The sequence below is a fragment of the Amphimedon queenslandica genome, unplaced genomic scaffold (assembly GCF_000090795.2).
Source record: "Amphimedon queenslandica unplaced genomic scaffold, v1.1 AMPQUscaffold_13292, whole genome shotgun sequence".
Taxonomy (NCBI): Eukaryota; Metazoa; Porifera; class Demospongiae; order Haplosclerida; family Niphatidae; genus Amphimedon; species Amphimedon queenslandica.
In genome coordinates this window covers 59,869-86,152 of record NW_003546472.1, presented here as the reverse complement: position 1 = coordinate 86,152, position 26,284 = coordinate 59,869, and the positions used below count along the sequence as shown (strand labels likewise).

The window sequence follows — 26,284 nt, the reverse complement described above, 5'->3', positions numbered from 1 at the left end:
TGTCTAGAGCTAAGTTCTGGGTGGAGCAAAAAAAGTACTAGTAAAGTCTAGTCCTATTCTCATTTCTCAGTTTTTGCTAAAAGAAGCTGACCCCATTGTTTAGATCAGAGATAGTAGATCTAGACTTTCGTCCAGCTTCCAATTGGCAACCCTTGAAGACTGCAGAGATCACCGGATCAGAGAGATGTCTAACTATTTTAAGATCTCTGACAAGAACCATTTCTCTCAGAAAAGGGATAGAGAAGTATGCAGGCTCACTTGACGTTATGTATTTCCCTTGACTCAGTCACTAGATTTAATGCCAGATGACTTAGCAACCAAAGTAAAGGATGAGAAGCGGCTTCCACTGTGGAGGAAACTAGGCTATGCTATGGGCTCTATGCCATATGCAATGTGCAATACTGTGATTGGCTTTTACTTCACCTATTTTCTACTTGAAGCAGCTCTGGTTAGTTTAGACAGATCCTAAATTAAGTGATTTATGTTGATTCACCTCTCTCTGTCACCCCCTCTCCTTCTCTCTTTGTTTTTTCATTAGATGGATGCTACCTATGTGTTGGTAATAATATTGCTGGGAAGAGTTTGGGATGCCATATCTGATCCTTTATGTGGCTATTTCTGTTCTAGGACTAAGACAAGATTCGGACAATTTAGACCATGGTACTCTCATACTCCTATCACTGCATGGGGGGGTAGTCTACGGTCATTTGGGTGGGGGGTAGTCTACAGTCATTTGGGTGGGGGGTAGTCTACGGTCATTTGGGTGGGGGGTAGTCTACGGTCATTTGGGTGGACCGTAGGCAGGGAGGGCCTGGCTTGCAAGACTATGGGGGGCACTTTTGACACAATAAGTGTCCATAGGTCAAATTTGGTCATTACTGCTCTATAAAAATTTGACCTTTCATTTTAGCACCTATAGCTAATGAAATTTTTCAAAATTTAGCTGGATACTAAAAAAATGGAGATTAAATAAAAACACACAATATGCTCTCAAAAAGTCACCAACTACAGCATATACATAAGAGTACTAAAATTTTGTCCCTAAACTGGTCACAGGACTACACATTGCAATAAAAGTGTGGTATGTACGGCTGCCAAGTTGGACCACAGCCTGACTCATTAAAAGTATAATGCTGGCTACTATTATGTTTTTTGCCATGATGAGAAATACATGTATTGTGCAGAGTTTTATACAATTTGCTGTTAGCTATATGTGTTTACCGACTTTTGTTTAACTCAATCAATGAAAGCAGCTTGCATGAAAGTAATACTCTTGAATGTAGTTGAGTAAATACGAAGATCAAGTGACTTTAAAATGACAAAATTAACAGGCACATTGTCCCTCTTGTGAACTATAGATTGTTATACTGACCAGAAATTGCTCTTGGAACCATAATTATTGACCAGTTTTTGTGACAGTACATAAACACATACACATAATGACATTCTTATACTTGTGTCTATTCTTAAGGTTGTTGATTTCAGCAGTCCCTGCAGCATTGGTCTACTTTGGTTTGTGGTTCGTTCCCAATTTTAGCTCAAGTGCATTGACATTCATTTATTACCTTATCATGTATTTACTGTTCCAGACAATGCTGACTGTAAGTGGAACCAATTAGTTTACTGTCACTCTCTACATGTCCACTCTTTTTTCTCATTCTCTCTCTCTTTCATAGTGTGTTCATGTACCATATACTGCACTAACAATGCACATGTCTTACTCTCAAAAAGAAATAGACTCGGTTACATTTTATAGTAAGCTGTACACCTCCTATTTCCACTCATCTCTTCGTTTTTTACTTTAACCCTCGTCCTATCTGTATTTATCTCAATAGGAGTTGCATTTGAGACAATTGCTACCTTGCTGGGTGTAACAGTCTACACTATATCGTATGCAATATTTGCACATGAATCTAGTGAAGACTGTACTGGCACTAAAACAAAGGATAGTAATTTGGTACAATATTACAAATGTTTATACTATAGTTTCCCTTCTCCTTTTTATGCAGGTGAAAGCATTCAGGTATCATGCATTATTCATGAGTGTTCTGATTGTAATAATGATACTGACTACTTTCTTTACTGTCAAAGAACAAAAAGGTAAGAAGTGATTCAATTGATGTTATAATTTGTGTAGAGATGACTGATAAGAAGACAAAGATATCATTAAGAGAAGCAATGAAAGAGACCTGGTGTTTCAAACCATACAGAGAACTATTTTGTATTGAGTTATTCTCTTGGCTTGCAGTACAGGTAATGAAAAGGATATTTAATGATTAACGGGTTCCAATCTTAATTACAGTTCGGACAGGGAAATCTTGCATTTTATATCCAATACAATTTAGACCTTGGAAATGAGTTACCATATTTTGTATTCTATTTAATGGTAGGTAACATGATTGGTTAATGACTATAGTTGTTGTATTGACAATGCTTTAGGTAGTAAACATCATTGTGTTGCCTTTGTGGCAATTGACTTTACAAAAATTTGGAAAAAAGACTGCATTTCACGTAGCAGCATGGGTGAGTTATTTTATCAATGCACATAAAGCAAACATTATTAATTTCATTTATAGTTTCTGTTGCCGTCTTACCTTTCATTCCTATTCATTGATTATTATCCTCACCTTATTTGGATTGTTGGATTCATTCAAGGTTCTGGCGCTTCAGCAATCTACATGTTACCATGGTAATTGCAACATTTACCAGATTCACTATTAATTGATTAATATTTGTGAATAGGTCAATGATTCCTGATGTAGTTGATTATGCATCATTGCATAGTGGGATAAGAAGAGAGGAGTTGTATTACTCATTCTTTGTATTTGGAAATAAATTTAGTTCAGGGATTACACTAGGACTATCCACTGGAATATACAAGTATGTGTCAAAAAACTCAATTTTATTTCTATGAGCTACATGATTATTGTCTTAATAAAGAAGTTTTGAGTGATTAATTTTTTAAATCCACCTTTGATCAGAATTAGCTAATGTGTTTTATTACATTTTCTGATACGTTATTGATGTATTTATGCTGTGTAGAGAGTTTCAGCTGTTTTCGACAAATTTTTTTTTAGTTAGAAGCATTTTAAAATTTGGCAATTTTTGGAAAAAGCAAAGACTGTAGTTCATAGTTTAAAAAATAGTTCTAAAATCATCCTAAATTTTTATTACATATGCATTAATGTCTATTTGCTATGTACAAAGCTTGACTTTTTTCCGACAAATAATTTTTGAGTTATGAGCATTTTAATGACAAATGCAAAATGCAGGGACTTTTTTGTTTTTAACCACTTTAAAAAGTTATAAAAATTTAGCTTTGATTGTAATCAGCTCAAAATTTACACAACTAAAGTACATGTTATCATTTATTTAGAAAATGTAATAAGAATTCTCTTTTTGCATGTACTTAAAGGGTAAGTCTGGTGTATTTTTGGTGAATTTTTTTATTGGCTTAATATGATTGCCTGACCATAATAATGATGTATTCCAACTCCCATTGTCTAAAAAATTTTTTTCACTGAGATATGAGCCTTCAAAGATGCTCATTTTTATTACTTCCTGTCGGTGGGTGTGGCTAAACGTGACGTCACTGGAGGCATAGATGCAGATAACTCCATTCCTTTATAGGGGGAAATAATCCTTTATTCTCATGCCTAGTAATGTAATAGCACTAATTTAAAGATTGGGATCATTAGCTTTCATTATTTTAAGCATGCAACTGCAAGAAAAAGACTCAAAATAGCAAACAAGAAAATTTGCCTACTTGTATTATGACATTTTCTTGCAGTTGCATGCTTAGAGTTATGATAGCTAATGATCCCAATCTTTAAATTAGTGTTATTACATTACTCGGCATGAGAATAAAGGATTATTCCCCCCTATAGACCCCTTTAGGCGAGAATTAGTTTGTGATACCGTATATACAAAGAAATAATATTGAACGGATTTTTGTCCGCCATGTTTTACGTCAAAGTTATGCAGAGTTACAATGGCTGATGTGCAAAGTAGAGCTGTTTTGCCAATAAAACTTTTGTTGTGCTGAACTCAGGACTATGAGAGGCTTCATATCAACTGTTCTTTACTATAGCAAGACATTTTGAAGACTTAAGAAGTCTGGGAGAGCCAGAACGATCAGTTCTCAGTTGACTTTGTCACAGCCCAAAGAGGAAAGCAGGCTCATACAACAAGAGTATTGCACTATACTTCCTAGGTTGGCTCTCTTGGCATCTTTCTTGACTCTAGAATAGTTTTTAGCTTCAAAATGTAGTGACCAAGATCTCCAGGACACAGAAAGCACTTGCTGCTTGACGTAAAACATGGCGGCCAATTATTGTATGTGGGCGTATACCGTAACTGAGATATAATGATATTCATTGCAAAATTAATGATATTCACAAGCTGCTACTTCTCATCGAAAGGGGTCTATAAAGGAATGGAGTTATCTGCATCTATGCCTCTAGTGACGTCACGTTTAGCCACACCCACTGACAGGAAGTAATAAAAATGAGCATCTTTGAAGGCTCATATCTCAGTGAAAAAATTTTTTTAGACAATGGGAGTTGGAATACATCATTATTATGGTCAGGCAATCATATTAAGCCAATAAAAAAAATTCACCAAAAATACACCGGACTTACCCTTTAAGGAGCTTTGCCACTGTCTGGAGTTATCTTTTATTATATGTGATCATTCATTCCTAGTTTTGTAAAAATTATGAACAAATTTGAAAAACAAATAACAGGATACTGAGCACTATGCCAACATCCTGTGGAAAACCCTGTGTGACAGTGCTGATTGCATCCACTGCTTTCAGGACAGGAACAAAAACCAAGATCTTGAACCTAATACTTTTATTTTATAGTTTCACAGTTATTTCTCTATCATAGGTTAGCTAATTATAATCAATTGTCATGCGAGCAGCCTTGGACTGCAACGTTACTATTCAAATTACTGGTCTCCACTCCTACTGTACTATTCATTTTGGTAACGTTAGTGTTTTTATGGAGGTATCCTATCACAGAGATGAAAAGAATTGAAATTAAAGAAAAGATACTTAGTTTGAGGTAGAAAAACTTTGTAGAAATCATTTTTAGTCCTATCATTCCATGTACATGTATATGTATGATGTATTATGATTGTTCATGTATAATTACAAAAGTTCTTATTGCAGAAAAGGAATAAAAATTCAGTCTGAGCAAGTTTACCAGTCAGTGGAACCAGTGATCCTAAAGATCAAAGAAATAAAATAGAAACTTATGTGCATATCAAAGTAATACCTCACTATCCTCAAACTGGTAAATGTGGTGGTAATGGACTGTATTTAAAATAATCATGTTCCCAAGGGTTACGGAGTTAAGGTAGAGTAGCCTAATAACTGTGATGGTTTGACACATAATGCTTTAGCAATTTTTCGCCAAAATTGTGCCAACACAATCAATAGACTTTTTGCTTTTATTTTAAAAAGTTTCAAGCAAATCTTCTTTTCCTAATGACTGCTGGAAAAGTTAAAGAGGATTGAGTTAATAATAATGCACTCTGCCATGCTTGTTTCTATTTTTGATGACAACTAGTTTTCTCATCAAAATATATGCTTAATTATTAGTTCCTTTTACTGGAGCTTATGTGTAGGTATTTTGAATAAAATGACTACCACCTTTGCCCAATTGAGGGAGGTGAGGCATTACTTTGATGAGGTCCATAATTGAATTTTAATTTAAGGTGAAGAAACTCTTTTCAATCACTAAAAAGCAATGCAAGAAAAGACCACCAAACTGTCAAACCGTTCCTTGTCATCATAGTAACTACTAGATGCACACTCATTCAACTTTATCATTAATTGTATAGCATAACATTATATTTATCTTAAATGATAATACATGCATTAGTCAGTCCAGCCATTATTATTTAGAGTGGATAAGGAGGAGAGTTTAGAGCTAATGCATTATTATGATAACTTTTTATATTGAGATGACTTTCACATCTTCATATAGATCTATACTTTAAGTATTTGTCTCAATATTTGCAATTATTATTAATTTTATTGACATTCACATTTCTTTCTTTCAATATTATAAAAAATTAGTGTATCACCTTCACACATTATCAGAATGACTTCATCTAACAAAAGTAATTATTATAATGACCTAATTTTCACAATAATTGTTACAGCAACTATAAAGTACATTAATTTCTATTAATGACTATTATTGGTAGTGGTTTGTGTGGTTGTTCTTTTTTGTGCCTGTCAATCAATGTCTTCTTTTGATCTTTAAGAGTATCCTTTGGAAGAGCAACTGTATATTCAGTTTCAATTTCAATATATTCAAGTAATGGATGCACAAAAACAGTTTCATATAAATGTTGTACTAGTTCTATCCAGTTAGATTGAAATGACTCTTCACTAATATATTAATATCTCTACACTCTACCAATGGTATAGTCTGATGGTTGTATGCGACAGTAACATGTTAGTAACAGCAGGTAGTACCTGTTCATGAAACAACTGTCATTAGGCCTTATCACAATAAAGCTTTAAAGAATCACAATAATATAGTACCAGACTGACAAGAGCAGATCACAAAGTGTACAATTTTCCTTTATCCAGCACAGGACTGAGAAGTCTTGCTACACCAGGACTACAATTATGAACTTTAGTCATGTGAGACTATTATAATGAGTGAGTGATAATGAATAAACTTACAGTACATTGACATAATGACATAATATATAATAACACTTGACATTTTGTAATTCATACGGTTTTAATAACTAGTTTCATACAATGAAATATGAGAGAGAGTTATATTAGAATGTAGAGCATCAACAATAATAATAATAATTATTATTATTATTATTATTATTATTCTATTATCAAAAGTTTCTAGCCAGTACTGATAATCCTCAGTAGAATACTGAGCCAGCATACCAATTCCACTGTAATTTGTGCCAAATGAACATAGAAGTATTACTGAGATGCTACATCACTCTCCTATAATACGCCTAGCTGCAAATCACCCTCCCTTCCTCCCCCCTCCCCAACAGTCTGTGTCCTTGTCTTCAGTTCAGTCCATGCAGTTAAGATGTTCTTTTTTTGTGTATCATTTGTAGCCCAACCATTTTGTAGCCACTTGTAGAGTTTTTTATTATTATTATTATTGTTATTATTATTATTATTGTGAAAAATAATATTAAAAATTAAATGGTGTAGTGAAATAACGAAACAATTATTTCACATACAAAAATTAAAAATGCATTTTTAATGCATGATGAGGCTGCAAAAAATTATAAACAATAAAATGAAAACAAGAGGAAGAGGATTTAAAGTACAGAATAAATAGGACAGCAGGCAATGAAGACATTGATTGCTATAGTGATAAGACTTAGTCCCACACCCCACAAAAGTGCCCATTCACCAGCCAATGGTACATCAATAGCAGAATAAATACCAGCTACAGCTAAACCTGCAAAATAAAATAATTAGAAAAAATTAATAAAAAAATTTTAGCGGAAAGAAGTACATATTAAATGTACACAACACATTGCCAAATGAGCTTGGAAGAAGAGGAAGTTTAAAAATTAAAACTAAAAAATTCAATCTCAGGCGGAGAATAAGGAAGGAAGATCATAGTTTAAGTAACAGCAATGAGGAAACAAGAAGGAAGAAGAAACACAACACAGACAAGTAGCAAAATAATTATTTGTCATGACAACTGATGCATAATATTTTGTTACCTTATAATACATGTACATGATGTACTCTAGGCTAACGATGACTATTTGTATCATCACCAGCTTTAAATCAAATTATCAGGGTTCCCACAGGATTTGGCATAATGCTCATTCAGCTTCTTGCCAGTGGACTGTTAAATTGCTCAATAATTGGGCTAAATACCTCAGTGATTTTCACAAACTTGGTCAAATTTTGTCAAAAATAAAAGGAGAGAATTCTCTGCTTTTATAATTTTTTTCTGATACATATACAAGTACATTTCCTTATGCTGTGTATTAATTTGAATTAATTCCAATCACGTTTCGGTTTTAATAATTTTTTAAATTGCTTTATGAATTTTTAAAATTGCTCCAAATGTCATATGTGCTGTATTGTAATGTACTCTAATATGCATGTGCATAATCACGACATATATGTACACTAATAGCTATGCATGCTAATTTTAAGTCCTTAAAATTTGTTTTTTTTTTCAAGGAAAAGTGTTCTATGTATAAATTTGAGTGAGTTACTTTTTTGTTTTGGACATGATTTAAATGACATTGGAGATGCCTTTAACTTTGTGGATTAAAGATGAGCACATAAAAATACCACAAACAATACAGTCTATGCGGCAGGCTGTGCCCATGACATGTACATATATGGCTATATATCATAATACATGTACATGTATGTGCTGTGTTTTTACTTGACTCAACAAAACATCAGTCATTTCAATTCAGTTTCAAGTAATAATAATCAAAATGCAACATAAACACACACACACACACATAATGTAGAGTCATTACCATTACTATGAGAAGGGAAGCATGTACTAAAAAAGCTATTTTTTACATATTACGCATCAGAGTAGTTTAATGAGTAACAAATAATACCAAAAATGGATGACGTGTGTCTCATGTGTAATTGATGGGGGAAGCACAATGACTGCTACTGGCACACTCCAAAAATAAATAAATTATGAGATTTAGACTGATAGAGTACATGATATCATTATGTTAGTATAGTGTGGGCTACCCATCAACCCCCCTACAGTATACCCCCACACAAATGTGTGCAAATGAGTCAGCAACACAGAAGGCAAATAGTGTTTTATTGTAAATAAACGACAGGCTGTGAGTGGTCAATGACCTCATAGTAAATAACATCATTAACGGAAAGTGAGAGTTGAGGTTAGTTGAGTGGGAGCGTCACCAAGAGAGCAGGAGCAGGAGCGAGTTAATGAATGACTTGCATGTACAAGTGTTGTGAGTATAATTGACCACAGCTAATTAGCAAATTATACTAATAATTGTCACAAAAAATAAATCTTTCAAAACAGGAAATTGTTATCAACAAAGTTTGAGAAGCAGAAACCAATGGTCTAATTACATGTATTACAGCCCAAGGTCTTCAGCCAATATTTCTAAAATGCTCAGGAATACTATACAGGTTTTTCTAAACAAAAATCACAAGAAATAATTCTCCATTTTTATAACTTTTTTTGATGCATATACATGTTCTTATGTTGCCTAGAAAATTTGAACTGATTCCTATCAAAATTAAAATTTTATGAATTTTAAAAGTTGCTCCAAAAATCAGGCCAAAAGCCCCTATACTATTATACAATGTAGTTCAGGACCAGGTCAAATTTAATCAAAAATGGCTAGAAGACAATTTTACAATTCTTTTCTGATATACCGTATAGCGGGTAATTTTGGAGGGGATTAAATTTGGTGAATTTGGTGTTTTGATAGCCATTCGCCAAAATAAAAACCCACCATTTTGAGCTATTATACGCATGCTCAATGGCACGTGGCCACAAATTCACCAAATTAAAAATCCGCCAATCACCAAAATTTAGCCCCTCTAAATTTACCCACTATACAGTATACAATGTATGTACATCCTCATAATATGTCTTCAATTTCAGTTGATTCCGATCCAGTTAGTTGCTCTAAAATTATGCAATGACCAAATGCATTTGGTTTTCAGCCAAATTTTGCCAAAAAAGGAAGTTAAAAATTCCCTATTATTATAATTTTTCTGATACACAAGCATGCCCTCATTATGCTTCAAATTTGAGTTGATTCAAATAGTGTATGGATTTTTTTACAATTTTTTTAAGTTACTAAAAATTGAACCAAAGTCCTTGTACTACAGTATAGGGTTATCAGCCGAATTTTGTAAAAATGGCTAGGCGAGAATTCTCCATTTTCATAATTTTTTGATACATACATGTACATGTAAATGTAAACATGCCCTTATGTTGTGCATTAACTTTGAGGTGATTCCGATCAAATTGGAATTTAAAAAATTTTTAAAGTTGCTCCAAAAGCCATGTGCTGTATTACAGTGCTTGTCAATTGATGAAACATGTTTAGCTCACTTAGTATGCTTTGTGGGAAACCCTCATTACAATACATAAGAACTGTGTACAAATAATGATGAATACATTCTTCTGTCTCTTACATGTATATGTACATGTACATGTATATGTATCGTCATCTATTCACAATAACCCGAGGAGTGACCACAATAATCACACAAACAAATGAGCCAGTACAGGTAATTCATGTTGACCACAAAGTCAATGTGTGGCCAAATAACAATTATTATTTCCTGTAAAAGTATTAAATGGGAAAACCCAATTATGACAAAAGAAAATGGACTATCCATGTAGTAACAATAGCACACAGATGTAGTAATTACAGGTGGATTCCCAGTTCCCACAGAGAAATATTACCATCACCAATAAACATACAGAACAACGGTTAGGATGTGTACACACGTATTGGCAATGAGGTCTTGCTGACTGTTAACAAAATTGTTGATATTTTCAGGAGATAGTGAAGTTTGTTTAATTGCTAAATTAATTTATTTTTGAGAATCATTATGCTTAGGTAATCATAAACTAACAAACGATAATCTTTGTAAAACTACGATAAGTCATTTCCCAAAAAGTTTGAACTGCAAAATGATATTTCGAGCATTGAACATAAAGGTAGCCACCACAAATGTACATGCGGATGTACATGACTATGTGCATACACAATTACACAGTTCATGATTCCAATACACTCAGTTCCATTAAAAACACATGACTCTACAAGACAAATTTCAAACCTGATACTGTACATATGTTACGTCACTACACATCCTTCCCAAACACATTATAAATTTGTGAATACACGTACACACACATACACACGTACATGAAACATCACCTTATATAGTAAATAAATAGCTAGCTTTCTCAGGGACCATATTGAATCATACTGGTACACAACTACACATACATTATGTGTATGTTACATAACTATACAGGTAGATGTACATGCAGGTCTAGTTCTATATACATAAAGTTAGAATAAGGAAGCCAGGAGTATAAGGTGGTGGTATGGTATCTATTGTCTCATACCAGCAATGCTTAGTAAGAGTGCCTTTATCTCACAGGATCATACAATTTGATTTTTAGAAGTAAACAAAAACAAAATTGTATAGTAATTAATGGTACTTATAGTTTGTACACAGCAAGTGCTAAAATATGATACACACTGTTGAAAGGACATAGACGTACATGTACAAGTAACATGTACATATTGTTGGCTAATTTCTTTACCACATACGGTATGCATTTGCAATTGCATCCACAAAATGTTTAATTTTAATACAAATACATGTAAGTTCATTAATTTGCAAGAAATCTTTAAAATACATGTCCTAGCTAAACATTAAAAAAATTTAAAACCTTGAGAAAATTACCAAATTATATATGTTCTGATACAGTACATGCATCATGTAAGTTCTTTGATAGTTAATCTGAGTTAAATACACATACATATATGAACACCACTAATGAATGATGCTAAATGTAAGTAATTCTAAGAGTAACTAGATACCAATTTAATATGCCCAAATCCAAGAAATATCAAAGACTAAACAATTAAAGACAGTGAAAATAGAACTGGGGCATAAAATGCTTCAGGTCAAATAGCCAAAATAATTGTGTCAAAATATAGCTACATGTACATGTACGTCACTGTTAGTATAATAAAAGTGCTGAGATGACCAACACATACATACATGTACATGTACATTGTACCGAGTTTAACGGTACAAGTGATGACAGTAATCTCAGGGACAAAGTGTGAGGAATGCATTTCTCTACCCATAGTAGGTAAATACAGATTACTCCATTGTTTGAGTACATGACCTGTTGTTCGGTCAACCTTGTTAGGGATATAATACAAACTAACGGTCATTGATTGAATTAACATAGCTATAATGCCTCTTCACTAGCACTAATATACAGTACATATGTACACATACATCTACATACATGTAAAAGCAAAATCAATTATGTGTAACTCAATGATTATAATAATACAAAATTTTTTAAAAAGAATAAGTATCGGATCATCACTCTGTAGTCTGTGTTAATTTATCAAAAAGTAACACAAACTAAAGGTATGTACATGCACAGTGTAGCTTTGATTCTAAAACAATAAATACACCAATACAAAGAAAAATCCTACTCTTGTGATGTAAATTCTGCTTTTATAATCTACATGTAACAAGAAATTATTGATCACCTGTTGCAATGTACATATACGCATGTGCTCTCAGAAGCTAAACCATGTACATGTACATGTATGTGTAAATTAATGAATTATGACAAAAGGTAATAGGACAGTTTGCACAATATAATTGCTCATATGCAGACTCAAAAGAAAACTTGCTATAAATAAATGTATCTGGCATGCATATAACAATAACGACAAAATTGAGATCATTAAATTAAAAACAGATATAACAATTACATGTATAAGCTACATACAAGGATTATTGCCTTATTTGGGCACAACTGACACAGTGATTTCCCATTACATTTATGGCAATTAGTACAGTATGGTGACAATGATAATATCCTGGACCACCCGTTGTCAGATAATTGTACTTTCATTCTAAAATAGCTGCTAAACTATAATCTCTCCCAATCCATTGATTTTTTCTCCCCCTTCTATACACATGTACATGTACATACAATGTAGCAATACTAGTAGTATATGTACATGGAAATGACTGTGGGATAATGACAGCTTTCATGTAGGCCTGCCAATAGTAATAGTAACCATGACAGACAAGAAGGCAACTATTATCATAACTATAATGCACTCGGAGACACAAAGGACATTCTAGACAATCTTACTTAATGACTATAGACACAGTTAAGTTGTGATATCAACGTCTAACAATAGTATAATGGTAATAATAATAATGATGATGATAATATTGCTACAGACATGGTCACCGTCATACACGTAACTTAATTACTCGAAAATCAAAAATGGTGCAAAAATCAATTTGAGAAATCATTTAAGACAAGTTTGTTTCGTGTGAGGTCCACTGTACGGTACATGTCAGTTCAGTTCATTAGCAGTAAATGTCAAACTCCTCCATGCATTCCATTGCAGTACAATAAGGATACATACATGTGTGATAGACATAATACATAGGCATGCACTTATACACCATGCATAATATAACAAGTATGGTACAAAGCCACATTAATGATAGCAGCATTACAGGAACAGTACTGCATACACACACACAAAAGGTAATAATAGCATAAACATTGTAGATAATACATGTACATGTACATGTATATCTGTGATAATAGGAGTGAGATAATACAGTATGCAGGAATTGAAATGAGGATATTACCAGGATAGACCCTCAGGTAAAGAAATTCACTACTTGCCTTTACTTACATGTACTGTAATTGTTATGTGTAATATGAAAGAAATATTTAAAACCACAAACACTATAAGACCACACACACAGACATTCCTCTAACGAAAATTAAAATAATCACTTGCTTCAACTACAATATTTGTACATGTACCTAAACAAGTAAATGTACATGTACTTTCAATCATGGACAATGTGATATGAGAGTATGAAACTTACATTTTAAAAAGTGAATTAAATGAAAAATAACAACTGGCACCACTGCATTGTATGGCATGCAAAATGAAATTAATAGTTACATCAGTTACACGTGTAACAGTGTTTTACAGGTAGTAATAAACATTATGAGTGTGCCAAAATAATACATGCACATGTACATGTACATATGTGTGATTAATAATAATTAACATTATATCCCATATGAACAAAGAGTAAAGAATGCAATAAGACTGGGACAAGAGGAAGAACTAGTCAAAACACATTAAGAGCTGAAGCCAATGTCATTCACAGTCTGGGATAGCCAAGTCACACTGCCTCTCAATACACATAACTTTAGAAAAAGAGGCTCATAAACTGGGATAATCACCACAATCTATACTGGACGTAGAGTGGTACTGGATAAACAACAAACATGTATTTGGAATGAACTCGCAAACAGCTAGTCTATGTACGATTTGGTAAAACTCATACCACAGCCTTTGTACAACAAGTTCTAAAGAATTCAAACAAGATATGCATGTACATATATGAACAAACAACAACAGTATACCTTCATGTATGTATTATAAATGTACACGTACATATTGTACGCATAAATACAGATACATGTGTGTACATGCACGTCTGTGTGGTCATAAACAAGGATTATGAATGTGAAAGAGAGCCGAGTGTTTAATGATAACACCTACAAGCTAATACCACAACAAATCCCTACTACATGAACCACATAACCAATGAGGGGACCATATGCTTGTCACATGCTGGGATGTACATTCATGTACATGTACATAACAATGCATAATTATGCAATAAATGGAGATCACATGATGACAGGGAGAATGGATGAACAATAGGATCACGCTTAATAATCAATAAACTTCAGCAACCCCTAGAGGCAATAAATTATACCCCCTCATTGATACAAGCCATCCCACTATGTGTACATGTACACAACTTTCTCAGGTGTCAGGTTTAAAGCTGTATTTTCAGAAACACACCCCTCCCATGTTAAATCTAGACCCTTTGATGTCTGAAGCAGATTGGGAGGTTGTAATTTTAATAAAAAATAACAAGATAAGATAATGAAAGTCTTTAATAAAAAAATTTCATGCTCTGCAAGCTTACAGGAAATGCCAATTCTCAACAATGCATGTACAATGGATGAGTAGGTGTATGGAATGGTAGGCTTACTTAAAATGGCATCTTTTGATATCATTTTCCAGAGAGCCGATAGCACAAATAGTACGCCAGCCCCAAATTTAAAATGCCACTTCTTATGACCAACTTTTAAGAGGGTGACCCACAAGCTACCCATTACAAGATACACGAGAGATGAAGACATGACAGACCATAACAGTATGTGACCCCATATACCTTAAAACCAGTCAATAAATTATTAAAAAATAAGCATCGCCTTACTTATAAATGAGGTTAGTCTTTCATCTGATCCTGGGGCTATAAAAGCCATGAAAACCACCAAAAGGAACCAGTTTGCAGTCACGAGAGTACATGTAGCTCCTCCGCCATTTTGTTTGAGTTTTGCACAAATTTAAGAAATTTGCAGGCAGTTAGCCCCACCCACCAGAAGAACACATTGCATTCTTGTGGCTAGCCTAGGATGGGGACATATAAAAAGGTTTCACAATAGTATGAGAAAACTCAAGACAAACAGATAAACACGCTACTCTCCCTTTGCCTTGCTGAAAGAAGAACAAAAGTGTCTGTGTGTTACTGCTATAGCTAGCGAGCTATTTCTACTGATCCACAACCTCTTTCTCAATAATCCGGCCCCAACCTTCTTGTTTTTTGACGGTGTAGAAGGACAAAGAGAGAACAATGACTGCCGACGTTCATAGAATGGTAAGATAGTCCTCTCTCACATCTCTAGCAAGTATAATCTTACTCTCTTTCTCTTAACAGGGTCAAGGACAGACTCCTCTGTTTGCAAGGGCTCGCTACCCGAACCAAGCTGACGCCGAGGATGAGCTAACTTTCCGTAAAGACGAGATACTACAAGTACTAGAGAAAGACTACAAGGGGCAGGTTGACTGGTGGCTCTGCCGCCTTGGAGAGAACGTTGGAATGGTGCCTGCTAACTACCTCGAGATATTTCATCCTCACTCGCCCAAACCGGCCTCCAACACAACCTCCTCCTCCACGTCCATTCAAAAGGAGAAAGAGGACATCAGTGAGAAGGCTGACTACGACATACCTAAATCCCAGTCAAAAGGACGTGCCAATTCCGCCAATCGTACCACACCCCCAAATACAGCTCTCCTTAACCCTGCACCCCACGAGTTGGACCCCCGATATGCTGATTACGATTTCCCCCGTCGTGCTACCCCCGGCCCATCAAGTGAAGATATATACGACCTCCCACCCCCTGAGGACAATGATTACGATTTCCCTCCAGTAGAGATCTCATCAGCTGATCCTCACCCTTCAGAGGATCGCCCGCCCAGCAGCAAGTCATATCTGAGCACAAATACCAGCAACAGAGTGTCAAGTGCTTCTGTTAGTTCAACGAATCAAATTTACGACATTCCTCCAGCTAGTCCCTCTGCTATTTACGACACGCCTCCACTAGATGCTTTCGGTGATAGTCCCGGGAGTAGACGTGGCTCTGGTGAAGTAATGGACGTCACATCAATGTATGAGAATGAAGCTGAAGAGTTTCTTAGTAAGAGTAAAACAGATATTGATCGTAAATTTGATGACCTCTGGCAGTGCGTGTATGGCAATAATGCATACTGGGGCTCTGAAATGAAAATGAGACGTAAGGAAACACTCCAGCGTACACTAACAGCTGCTAAAGACCTCGACAATATACTTTTGAGTCTTGTTGCGTTTGGTAAAGGCGTACACATGGCCCTAGAGAGTTCCAACATGAAAGATGCCAACTTTAAAAAGAAGTATTTGGCTGCTAATGCCATACTTGTTAATAAGAAGAAAGACATCCTCTCAAAGATCGAATTACTTGAAGCTGATGAGAAGGATGTCCCAGTCACTGCTACTGTGAAATCACTCCTAGAAGGAGCTAGAACAATACCTCAGGCTGTACAGGCTTTTGTAATACTAGTACAAGCTAATCGTACCATCCTTTTCAAGTCCTCGGTTAAAAGTGTAGATGAATTATTACCAGTACTCACTAAGAGTGAAGTCAAGAATCGTCCTCTTCCTGAGCTACCTGAGGCAAGGAGATCAAAAAGACTCGACTCTGGAAGCGACTATGCTGACATATCAATGGAATCAGAAGATAACACTCACCAAATGTCATCAAATTATTCAGACAACACATTAGGAGCTAATTCCCGCAGACGAAACCCACAGGACATCCTTCCTCCTCTTCCATTTGCAACGCTACGAAAAGCCCCAAAGAAGAAAGCCTCGCCATCACCAATGCCGAACTCATACGACGGAGATGACTATGACGATATTGATGGGGCTGCAACTGGTGTGCCTGAATCTCAACCACCTCCTCTTCCACCTCGTACCGACAACTACTTGAGTCCTTCCACATCAAAGTCTCGTCACCCGCTAGCTCGTCAAAGCTCTGGTAGCTCTGATGGCAGTGGTAGTCCTATGAGAAGCAGATCGCCTGATGTTAGCTCTAATTATAATCCTTACGGTCGACCAAATGGTATGAGACGCTCCAATAGTCCACCTTCGATTCAGCCTCTGAGACAAGAGGACAAGGAGCTATTGGCACGTTATTGTCAGCAGATGGAGCTGTTGGTTCCAGGTCTTAAAGATGCCATTCAAACATTCCTAGAGAGTATACGTAATTCAGAATCGCCCAAAGAGTTTGTCATAAAGAGCAAGCTCTCTGTTGTAGCAGCGTATAAACTAGTCTATATTGCAGATTCGTTACATCAGAAACTATTGCATAACGACATCAAGGCAACTGTAGCTAGCTCTAGTAACCAATTAACTGATACTATTAAGAGTCTTGTTACTGAGACGAAAACAGCAGCTCTCCAGTATCCTAGTGTTGCTCCTCTCGATAAAATGAAGGAGAGTCTCAAAGCTTTATTTCCAGCTTGTCTGGATTTAGTTTCAGCTGTTAAGAATCCTCCTCAGTTCTGGTGCGATGTGAGAGACGCTCATTACTAACCCTCTATGAAATAAATACTCTCTCCTTCTTATCTCTTCTCTTCTTTCTATTCTTCTTTCTCTTTCTTTCTGTTTTGTCACTGACTGTATATGTTCTTATAAATACCATTACTCACTTGTTGTCATCAACAAAAATGTATTTTGTTATTATTTTTGAATAACACCATTCATTTAAAAAAATCATTCAAAAGCTCACTTACTGCATTGATTGAAAGGAGGCGTGATCCTTGCAAAAAAGATGGTAGTCTCGAGGTTGCTGTTGTCTATCTTCTTTTACAATTACTGCTTTATCCTTGCTGTTTCTTCTGAGCCGAATAGATCCAATTTGTCCCGGTTGAGCCCAGGATTGAGTACAGTTGAAGGGCCCGGCGTGGACGGGAAGAGGCAGCCATTACCAATGGAATACTTTTATGTTCAGTTGATGAATGAAGGGGGAGAGAAGTGAGTGCTGTATCAATTAAAGGATTAGCATACTTGAAAAATTAATAAGAATTGTTAGAACAATTCACGACTACTACTTACTACTTAGTACAAGTCAATGCCTGTTATGCCCTTGAGCCTTAAATGGAAGTGTTAATGAAATTCGGAAAGTGCTTGTAGTGTATTGCCCTCAGCATAATAATATTATTAATGGTATTGTTTACTCTTAGTGAGATTAGTGCTAGCCAATTGTTGGCAGATGAAGTTGTTGATTATAAAATGAAAAATAATGAGTAGCTTAAGATGAGTGGTATTGGCCTGCGATTGGTAGCAATATATGTACATGTATATGGCATTCTTATATCCACACACCATTGAACACATGAACATAGCAGAAATTTCATTAATCTTCCCCAAAATTACAGTATCCCCTCTTGTTTTGAATTGTAATAAAAATAAATATACATTTCCATAAAAAACATTGGTTAGTCCACTGTATTATGATGTTGTAACTATAAAAACCACCAGCCTACTGTATTGGCTACTGTTCTTTCACAGTTATGACAGCTGTATTACAGTTTGTATAATCTTAGACTGTTATTTATTGAGCAAAATTAATATTACTCTCTTCTTTTTTGATATCTGAGATGGGTGTGATTGATTATAATACACAGATTGCATATGATAATGGTTACACCCTGTCTTTTTGTGTACATGTATACCCCATATAATATCTATCCCAGTCTCTTTGTTCTTCCTTCTTCTTCATGGTATAATTAATAGTTAATCTTCTCTATACCAAATAAGTTGCACACCACTACATGAATGTTCTTCTGTTAATGAGCAATTGTATTAGCATTGTTAGTACATTCCAAAACCATTAACGATTTAATTCTTTTAATCCTTGTACATGTACATATGTATGCATGTATATTCCCATGCGTGACCTGTCTTTTAATTACTCTATTTTTTGTCATTCCCTAGGTTTAAAGGGGCTATCGATGAATCACTCCTTACTATTGATTTTATTTCTTCCCCCGAGTCTCGTGTTTTTGTCAATAAAAAGATTCATTACTTGAGGGAAGGTTTATTTGCTGTTCGGTACAGACTGCATCGCGAGGTAGCGTCATTATCTATATCAGTAAAATATAACAATCAACATATCGGAGACTCACCCTATACTATTGGTATGAACAGAAATGAGTGCATAGAGTATTGATAATAAAAATGTCATGTAAATGCACATGTAGAATATTAGTTGATGTAATATTTGGTCGTAATACATGTGCATGTAGGTAAAGCACTTGTGGATAAGTGTTTTTGTCCAGAGAGAACCGTGAAGCAATGGCTAAAAGATTTCAAGTGTCCATCGTCGTATAGGCAGGTTGATGATAGTCTAGCCCTTTATAAGAGCAAGGGAATCAAACTGAGTCAGTTACCAGTGAGACTAGCCAACGAGTTCTCCAATACTCATGGCATTCATTACTCTATCGTTAATAATAAAGTAAGCAAGTTGTTTATTTTTGTGTATGTGCATCTACTTTTGAAGTGTTAATAAAGGACACATTTAAGGTGTTAGGCGTGTTTTATTTATGTGATTGTGTTAACCACTTTATTTATTACGAGCTGTATAGAGGACGCATGTGATAAATGAGGTAGCACATTAAAAATTGTTTTTTTTATGTATTTCCACCGGTAAACTTATTTGTGTGTCTGTGTTGAGTGAAATTGAGTGATGTTGATTGCTATAATAGTAAACAAAGTATGATAAGTGTTTTCACACCTGTGGTGTTAGGTTAGGGCAGGTGTCCTGAAATGACAAACAACGTAATACAGTGCAGTACTTTGAATCATAATTATATTAATATTATGTACATTATGTATATTAAGGTTGCTTCATTACAATGAGTCATCCAGTACTGTGAGTCTGGTTTGGTCACAATAGATCATTACACTATATCCATGATAGTCATGAGTACATAATTTATACATAAAATACATGTATAGGTATACCATATGTGATCATTGCTGCATGCTGTATTATAAATATGCTTAGATCACAATAAACCATTACACTGTATCCATTATAGTCATGGGTATGTAAATCTATGTACATGTACTTTTACATGAATAGTTTATACTATGTAATCATTGCTGCATGCAGTACTGTAAATCTGCTAAGATCACAATAGACCATTACACTATATCCATTATAGTCATGGGTACATAAATCTATGTACATGTACACGTACATGTACATGAATGGTTAATACTGTTTGATCATTGCTGCATGCAGTATTATAAATCTGAGAAGATCACAATAGACCATTGCACTATATTCATAACTGTCATGGGTGCATAAATCTATGTACATGAATAGATATACCGTGTGATCATTCCTATGTGACGTGACTCAGCATGCAGCATTCTTTATCTGTGTGTATCCTCCTAACCTTCTCAGAGGATGGTTATGCTTTATAGTAACAGTATCTCAAGAATCCCTTCAAAAAGAATTCTTATTTTATTGTTTTGCATTAGGATGACAGCTGTCAGTCCTTACAAATAATCCTGTGAATACCTGCTTATGCATGTATCATGTGTTGTGGTAGCTAATGTACATGTATGTAGTCTATTTTGATAGATATGTCTCTCCCTCTGTTATCATTTTTTGATCTCTTTGTAGTTGTATGGGAAGACATTTGGTACCATCACAGATTTCAGGGCCATGTCTGATATGATACTAACTTCAATGCTGAACAAGGTTAGTGGAAAGGGATGTATAATTTGTATATGTACATGTATACGATGAATGACTCAGATAGTTTTTGATGATGTATATGTATGTATACATATTGGAACTTATTGATCACATATACATGTATGATCTTCCTTTGGTAACATCTGGAAATTGCAAACCCTTCACTTCCTTTTTCCCAATAAGCCCACCTGCTCCACACAGACTATTACTAATGTGTACTGTACACTCCTGAACTTATACAATACTTATTAATGTGTGTAGGTTGTACACCTGTGTGATTATGTAATCCACCTACCTTATATTATTACCCATAACCCACCATGCCTATTAAATGTACATGTATGTACATTGTATGTATATGTATATGTGTATGTACATGTGCATTTATGTGTATGTGTACTTGTATGTACAAGTATGTGTATGCGTGTGAGTTTCATAGTTGTTGTAGTTGGTTGTATACATGTATGTTTGGTGAACATGTTGTACGCGAGAGCAAAAAAGGGGAATTTACTGTGTTATGCGCTAATTAAAGTTAGAATGAGAACTAGTCTTTTAGCCACCACACACAGATGGGAATAATATCTGTCCTCATAATTGTATTGCATTTTTGAGTTGTTTATGATAACAAGCAAGGAATGATGAATAGGGATACCTTTGTGTGTATTATTTTGTTGCTACAGGTGCGTACATATTATACCTGTCAAACAAATGATAATCCTTAGGTGTAGATATTTTAAAACCTAATAAAAATGTTTTGGAATGTGTTGGTGAACATTTGTGCGGTTTTAATCTCATTGTACATGTAGGTCAGAGTAGCTAGTACTAATAATCTAAAGGTCACCCTAAGACTTCATCTAGTAGTAGTGTATGGTATCATACATGTACTTATATACACATATGTGGTGTATAGTATATTGAGCTGTTATTCTATTTTATTTAACATATATGTTATGGAATTTGCTAAAGAAGGAGTTACTGTTATGTCTAACAAGATAACTAATAATCACTCAGCTGTATTAGTAATACCTGCAGGCTTTCTATGGACTAGGGATGGCTGCTAATTAGAGTTGTACTCTGTCGGCTTGTTTTGTTCATGATAAATGAGGCTGAACTAACCCTGTACTTTTGTATCGGCATTTACTAGTTGAAAAATTGTCTGTCTATATGGATCAAGCATGTACATGTAATTAGTATAATGAAACATTGAAATTTCAGCTACAGCCTACAATGTACATGTATGTGTATAATATATGCCAGTGGCAAGCCTCTTTAAAATAGTAATTTTTTATTCTGTGTACTTTGTATTGGAAGAATAACATCATAGTTCACTGAAATATCTTGCTCATTGTAAAGTATGGTCTATATACATATCAGTGGTATGTAATGAGTCGTCTGCTGGTGAAGAGTTATTCTAAACTTATTGTCAATGGAGAATGTCGCAAGTGCCTTTTGAAATTCTTCAAGTTCTTTTGCAAATTTTGTGTTACAGTGATACCACAAGTATTCAATTGTTTGTTTGCAATGACATACATGCCATTTCTAATTTAATAATCTTACTGGCAGCAGTGCTTTATTGATTAATTATTGTTTTGATTTTCATCATGTTCTCACGTTTTCCTTAAATGGAAGGATGATTACGATCGGTTGTTCAAGGAATGAAACCTTTAATTGTCCTTTATTTTTTGCATGGTAATGGTGGCATTAATGTACATAAAGCTATGGTTACTTTAACTGGTTAGTTTAGTTATGGGATATATATACACACATACAGTGCATGTATATATTTTATACATATACATACATGTACAATGTGTTATGTATTCATACACATACATGTAATTGTTGGGATTACGTACATGTAGATTGTACATGTACATGTGTATGATCTATTGTTTAGTACATGTAGGTGTGTGTCTGTGTGTATGTACTCTATACATGTGTTGGCTATAGTGTAATTGAATTCCCAATTTCCCACAAGAGATTAAGTCACAATGCTATTCATTGTTTTAGTTATTTATGTACCGGTACATGTATAACTACTATACATCAATTAGTGTGTACATTGTGTATGTGTTATTATGTTCAAGTATGAGTGTAGACTCTTTGTACTGAATTCCTGTAGTCTCCATGACATGTACATACATGAACTGTGTATGTTCAAAGCTCAGTCTAATTTATCTTTCTGTTACTTCTTGTTTATATCTTATGACTGTGTGGGTATATGATATTAACTCGCCTCAATCCAAATGCAGCCTTGTTTCTGTTATTTCTTGTGTCCATATTGAAAGTTTTGAAGAGGAGTGTTTTAATGATTGTTTTCCCAATTATGGTAACTCACTACCACACATAAATGTAAATGTTTAATTTAATGATGTACATGTGATATGGATTATTAAATTCTTATTATAATTTCTTATTTCCATATACATGTATCTATGATTTAATAAAAGTAACATGATTTTGGTTATATCCTTTTTATGGTATTAAATTGGCCCACTACATGTAATTATTACTTACAAACTACAATGTGCATGTACATGTATTAATACTGATATAATAAAATGTTTAAAGTCATTCTATAAGACTAATTAGCTAGCTTAGTTTGTTCCTGTGAAGACATGATTTTTGTTGTTCGGATTGAGATCCAAGTCATGTAGCCATTGGCACCACACTGGCTATCTGTCCTTAAAAGGTGCCCTCATTTTACTAGTACTTTTGTACTTAACCATGTCATGGTCTTTTATACTACAAGTATGATAATGTAATTGTATGAGAGATGCGAGATATGATTGATGATACATGAATAATTGTACTTCTAAAGATTTTGTCTATTAGTCGTGTAATCTGATGATACTAAAAACTAATTAAATGTATTACACAGCTGTATTATCCTTTTTGATAAAGAATAACAAACAATAATATGTCTATTGAGATTAAAAAATAAATGAAGACACTGTTGTGTCTATCATACATACACAAGTAAATTGATATGAGAACAGTTGATTCAATTCTGTTCTGGTAAATTTAATTTTAATCATTGTGGTTGTATCCAAAATAGTATTAATTGCAAGTGTGTGCGTGGGTATGAGTACTAATAGAGCTGGTCTGAATACATTGTGTTTTATTAAAGGTAGAGAAAGTAGTACAGTACAATTTGCTGTTGTTAAAGTGTAACTGACATAATTTTCTCGTATTTTTTATTGGCCTAATATAATCATATGATCATAAAAATACTATACTTACGTGTAGTCTTATTGTTGGTAAAAATTATTTGACAGAGATATGAGCCTTCAAAGTTGCTCATTTTGCTTGTAAATGTATGGAATGAGTACTATTAGAACTGGTCTGCTAGTTTTATTAAAGCTATCAACATGTTGTCATTACTGTGCTTTGTTAACAAATCTTTGTACTTTGTATAATGTAGTGATAGCCCATTGTAATTGTTATGCTTGATCAATTAACAAAGCACTCCTTATCATCATTGTCACAAGAGGTCCTTTAGTTTTGTTTATTTTAAAACCACAATAGAAGAAATAAAAAACTTTGAACTGAAATTGCATGTAAACTGTCTCACTGCACTGTCTGTCAGTCTGTCTGTCTATATGTAACTGAACATGTACATGTTGCTAGTGGTGTGATATAAGACATGATTATGTTTGCATGTTGTATAGCCAATTATGGTTCAACAAGCAACTTCCTCATTATTAAATGGTAACTGTGTTGGTACATTAACTCTTTTCCTTCATCCTGTCTCCCACACTACTCTCTCTCTCTCTCTCCTTCCCTCCCTCTTTTTTTCTCTCTCTTTATTAAAGGCACAGCTCCCAGATATGGAGTTCATAGTTCAAGTCTCAGATTGGCCGCAGGATAAGAATGATCCTAAGAAGGAGCCATTCCCATTCTTCTCCTGTTGTGGTTCAGAATACTATAGAGACATTGTATGGCCTCAGTATGACCTAATGAGACATACAGTACAAGCCATGGACAGGTATGATTATGAATTTTATTAAGAGTGGATGTACACCTATTACATGTGCAATTGTGCATGTACATGTACATGTTAATATAGTTATTTTGTTAAACAGATTAAGGTGTTAATTACATGTCACTTCGGTCAGGTCCATTTGTGCATGTATTATACTCTTTTGTACTGTATAGCAGCTAGCTAGAATCTTTCCTGGCCAAACGTTTTTGTGAATTTTGTGATTTATTCAAAATTCATGACAATAAATCCACAGTAACTGATTTATTTTTCAACATGCATGCATGGCAATATGGCAGAAAATTGTGAAAATTAAAACAACAAAATAGATCAATTTTTGGGCCATGGAAATTTATTACTATATAGTATATCTAATGCGAATGAATCAAAATGTTAAACTATATTGATGTCATCACTGAAATATTTTATAGGAAGTCATAATGTATACGTGTGTGTGCGTGTAACCACAAAGGCCTGCTACAGATGTGTACAGTTGTGGTATGACAATCATTGCCTTTGATAAACTCTTGTAGTAGAAACATTTATAGTAAATTAATAATGTGTGCATGTTCCATGGACTATTACAATCAAATGATTCACATAAAATAAAACATACAGAACATGTACATATTACTTAACGTAATTATTAATGTATAGCCCATAAATGTAATTATGATTAATTAAAGGAGACATATTGCTCATCAATAAGGAAAGTCTGATACCATATAGAGAGTCATGCATTGTATACACATGTAAATGCCATTGAATAAGCAATAAGCAATTGAATCTGCTGTTTGTACATTGCATCAATTTCGTGGATGGTTATAATTTGCAAAATTAAATTTATATGCAATACCTTGTGCTTGCTTATTTTGTGAAATTTTTATTTGTGAATGCCTGACACTATAGGAACAATTTTTTCCACAAAATATAAATGCTGTACTAAAAGAGTTTCATTGTTATAAGCACAGAAAATAGCACCTTGACATTCTAACATTGTATATGTACATGTACATACACATGCAATAATTTTTGATTTATTCTATCTTAATATTTCATTATTATTTGGCATTATCTCACTGTTTGTCAAATGTCACTGTCAATGTGCCAAACTCTATAATTATTCTATTATTACTGTTCCCATACACCCACCCACACACACTAATAGGGTTGAATTAGATATGATGTGGTTACAACAAGGTCTTTCCCTTCCCTGGAGTGAGAGGATTCCTAAAGCTTTCTTTCGAGGGCGAGACAGTAATAAAGTTCGTTTGGACTTCGTCAGTAAATACCGGAAGAAGACTGACCTTTTCAATGTGACGCTTGACTC

General features: G+C 34.4%; 4 protein-coding genes across 4 annotated transcripts; 3 read left to right on the top strand and 1 right to left on the bottom strand.

Annotated features, from left to right (window-relative positions):
• Nucleotides 1-36: 36 nt before the first annotated feature.
• LOC100637299 (sodium-dependent lysophosphatidylcholine symporter 1-B-like) lies at nucleotides 37-5,887 on the top strand. Its single transcript, XM_003388090.2, has 15 exons — nucleotides 37-244; nucleotides 287-448; nucleotides 539-660; nucleotides 1,472-1,601; nucleotides 1,677-1,755; nucleotides 1,836-1,957; nucleotides 2,010-2,100; nucleotides 2,138-2,253; nucleotides 2,303-2,386; nucleotides 2,440-2,523; nucleotides 2,577-2,689; nucleotides 2,743-2,880; nucleotides 4,890-5,066; nucleotides 5,174-5,272; nucleotides 5,722-5,887. Exons 1-14 carry the CDS (start codon nucleotides 185-187, stop codon nucleotides 5,250-5,252), a joined length of 1,557 nt encoding a protein of 518 aa, XP_003388138.2. The 5' UTR covers nucleotides 37-184; the 3' UTR covers nucleotides 5,253-5,272; nucleotides 5,722-5,887.
• Nucleotides 5,888-7,182: 1,295 nt separating this feature from the next.
• LOC109583624 (transmembrane protein 170B-like) lies at nucleotides 7,183-18,047 on the bottom strand. The gene is made up of 4 exons (XM_019999045.1): nucleotides 17,995-18,047; nucleotides 15,101-15,294; nucleotides 14,873-15,055; nucleotides 7,183-7,463 (listed from the first exon to the last, which is right to left on the bottom strand). Exons 2-4 carry the CDS (start codon nucleotides 15,147-15,149, stop codon nucleotides 7,321-7,323), a joined length of 375 nt encoding a protein of 124 aa, XP_019854604.1. The 5' UTR covers nucleotides 15,150-15,294; nucleotides 17,995-18,047; the 3' UTR covers nucleotides 7,183-7,320.
• On the top strand, nucleotides 15,353-17,933 carry LOC105313492 (uncharacterized). The gene is made up of 2 exons (XM_019999044.1): nucleotides 15,353-15,541; nucleotides 15,602-17,933. The coding sequence occupies exons 1-2, from the start codon at nucleotides 15,518-15,520 to the stop codon at nucleotides 17,792-17,794; spliced, it is 2,217 nt and encodes a 738-aa protein (XP_019854603.1). The 5' UTR covers nucleotides 15,353-15,517; the 3' UTR covers nucleotides 17,795-17,933.
• Nucleotides 18,011-26,282, top strand: LOC105313491 (KDEL motif-containing protein 1-like; the record flags this gene model as incomplete). Its single annotated transcript, XM_019999043.1, has 6 exons — nucleotides 18,011-18,235; nucleotides 19,199-19,401; nucleotides 19,510-19,718; nucleotides 20,898-20,975; nucleotides 24,788-24,960; nucleotides 26,123-26,282. Coding segments are annotated over exons 1-6 (1,026 nt in total), but the record flags the coding sequence as incomplete, so codon positions are not given.
• Nucleotides 26,283-26,284: the final 2 nt, after the last annotated feature.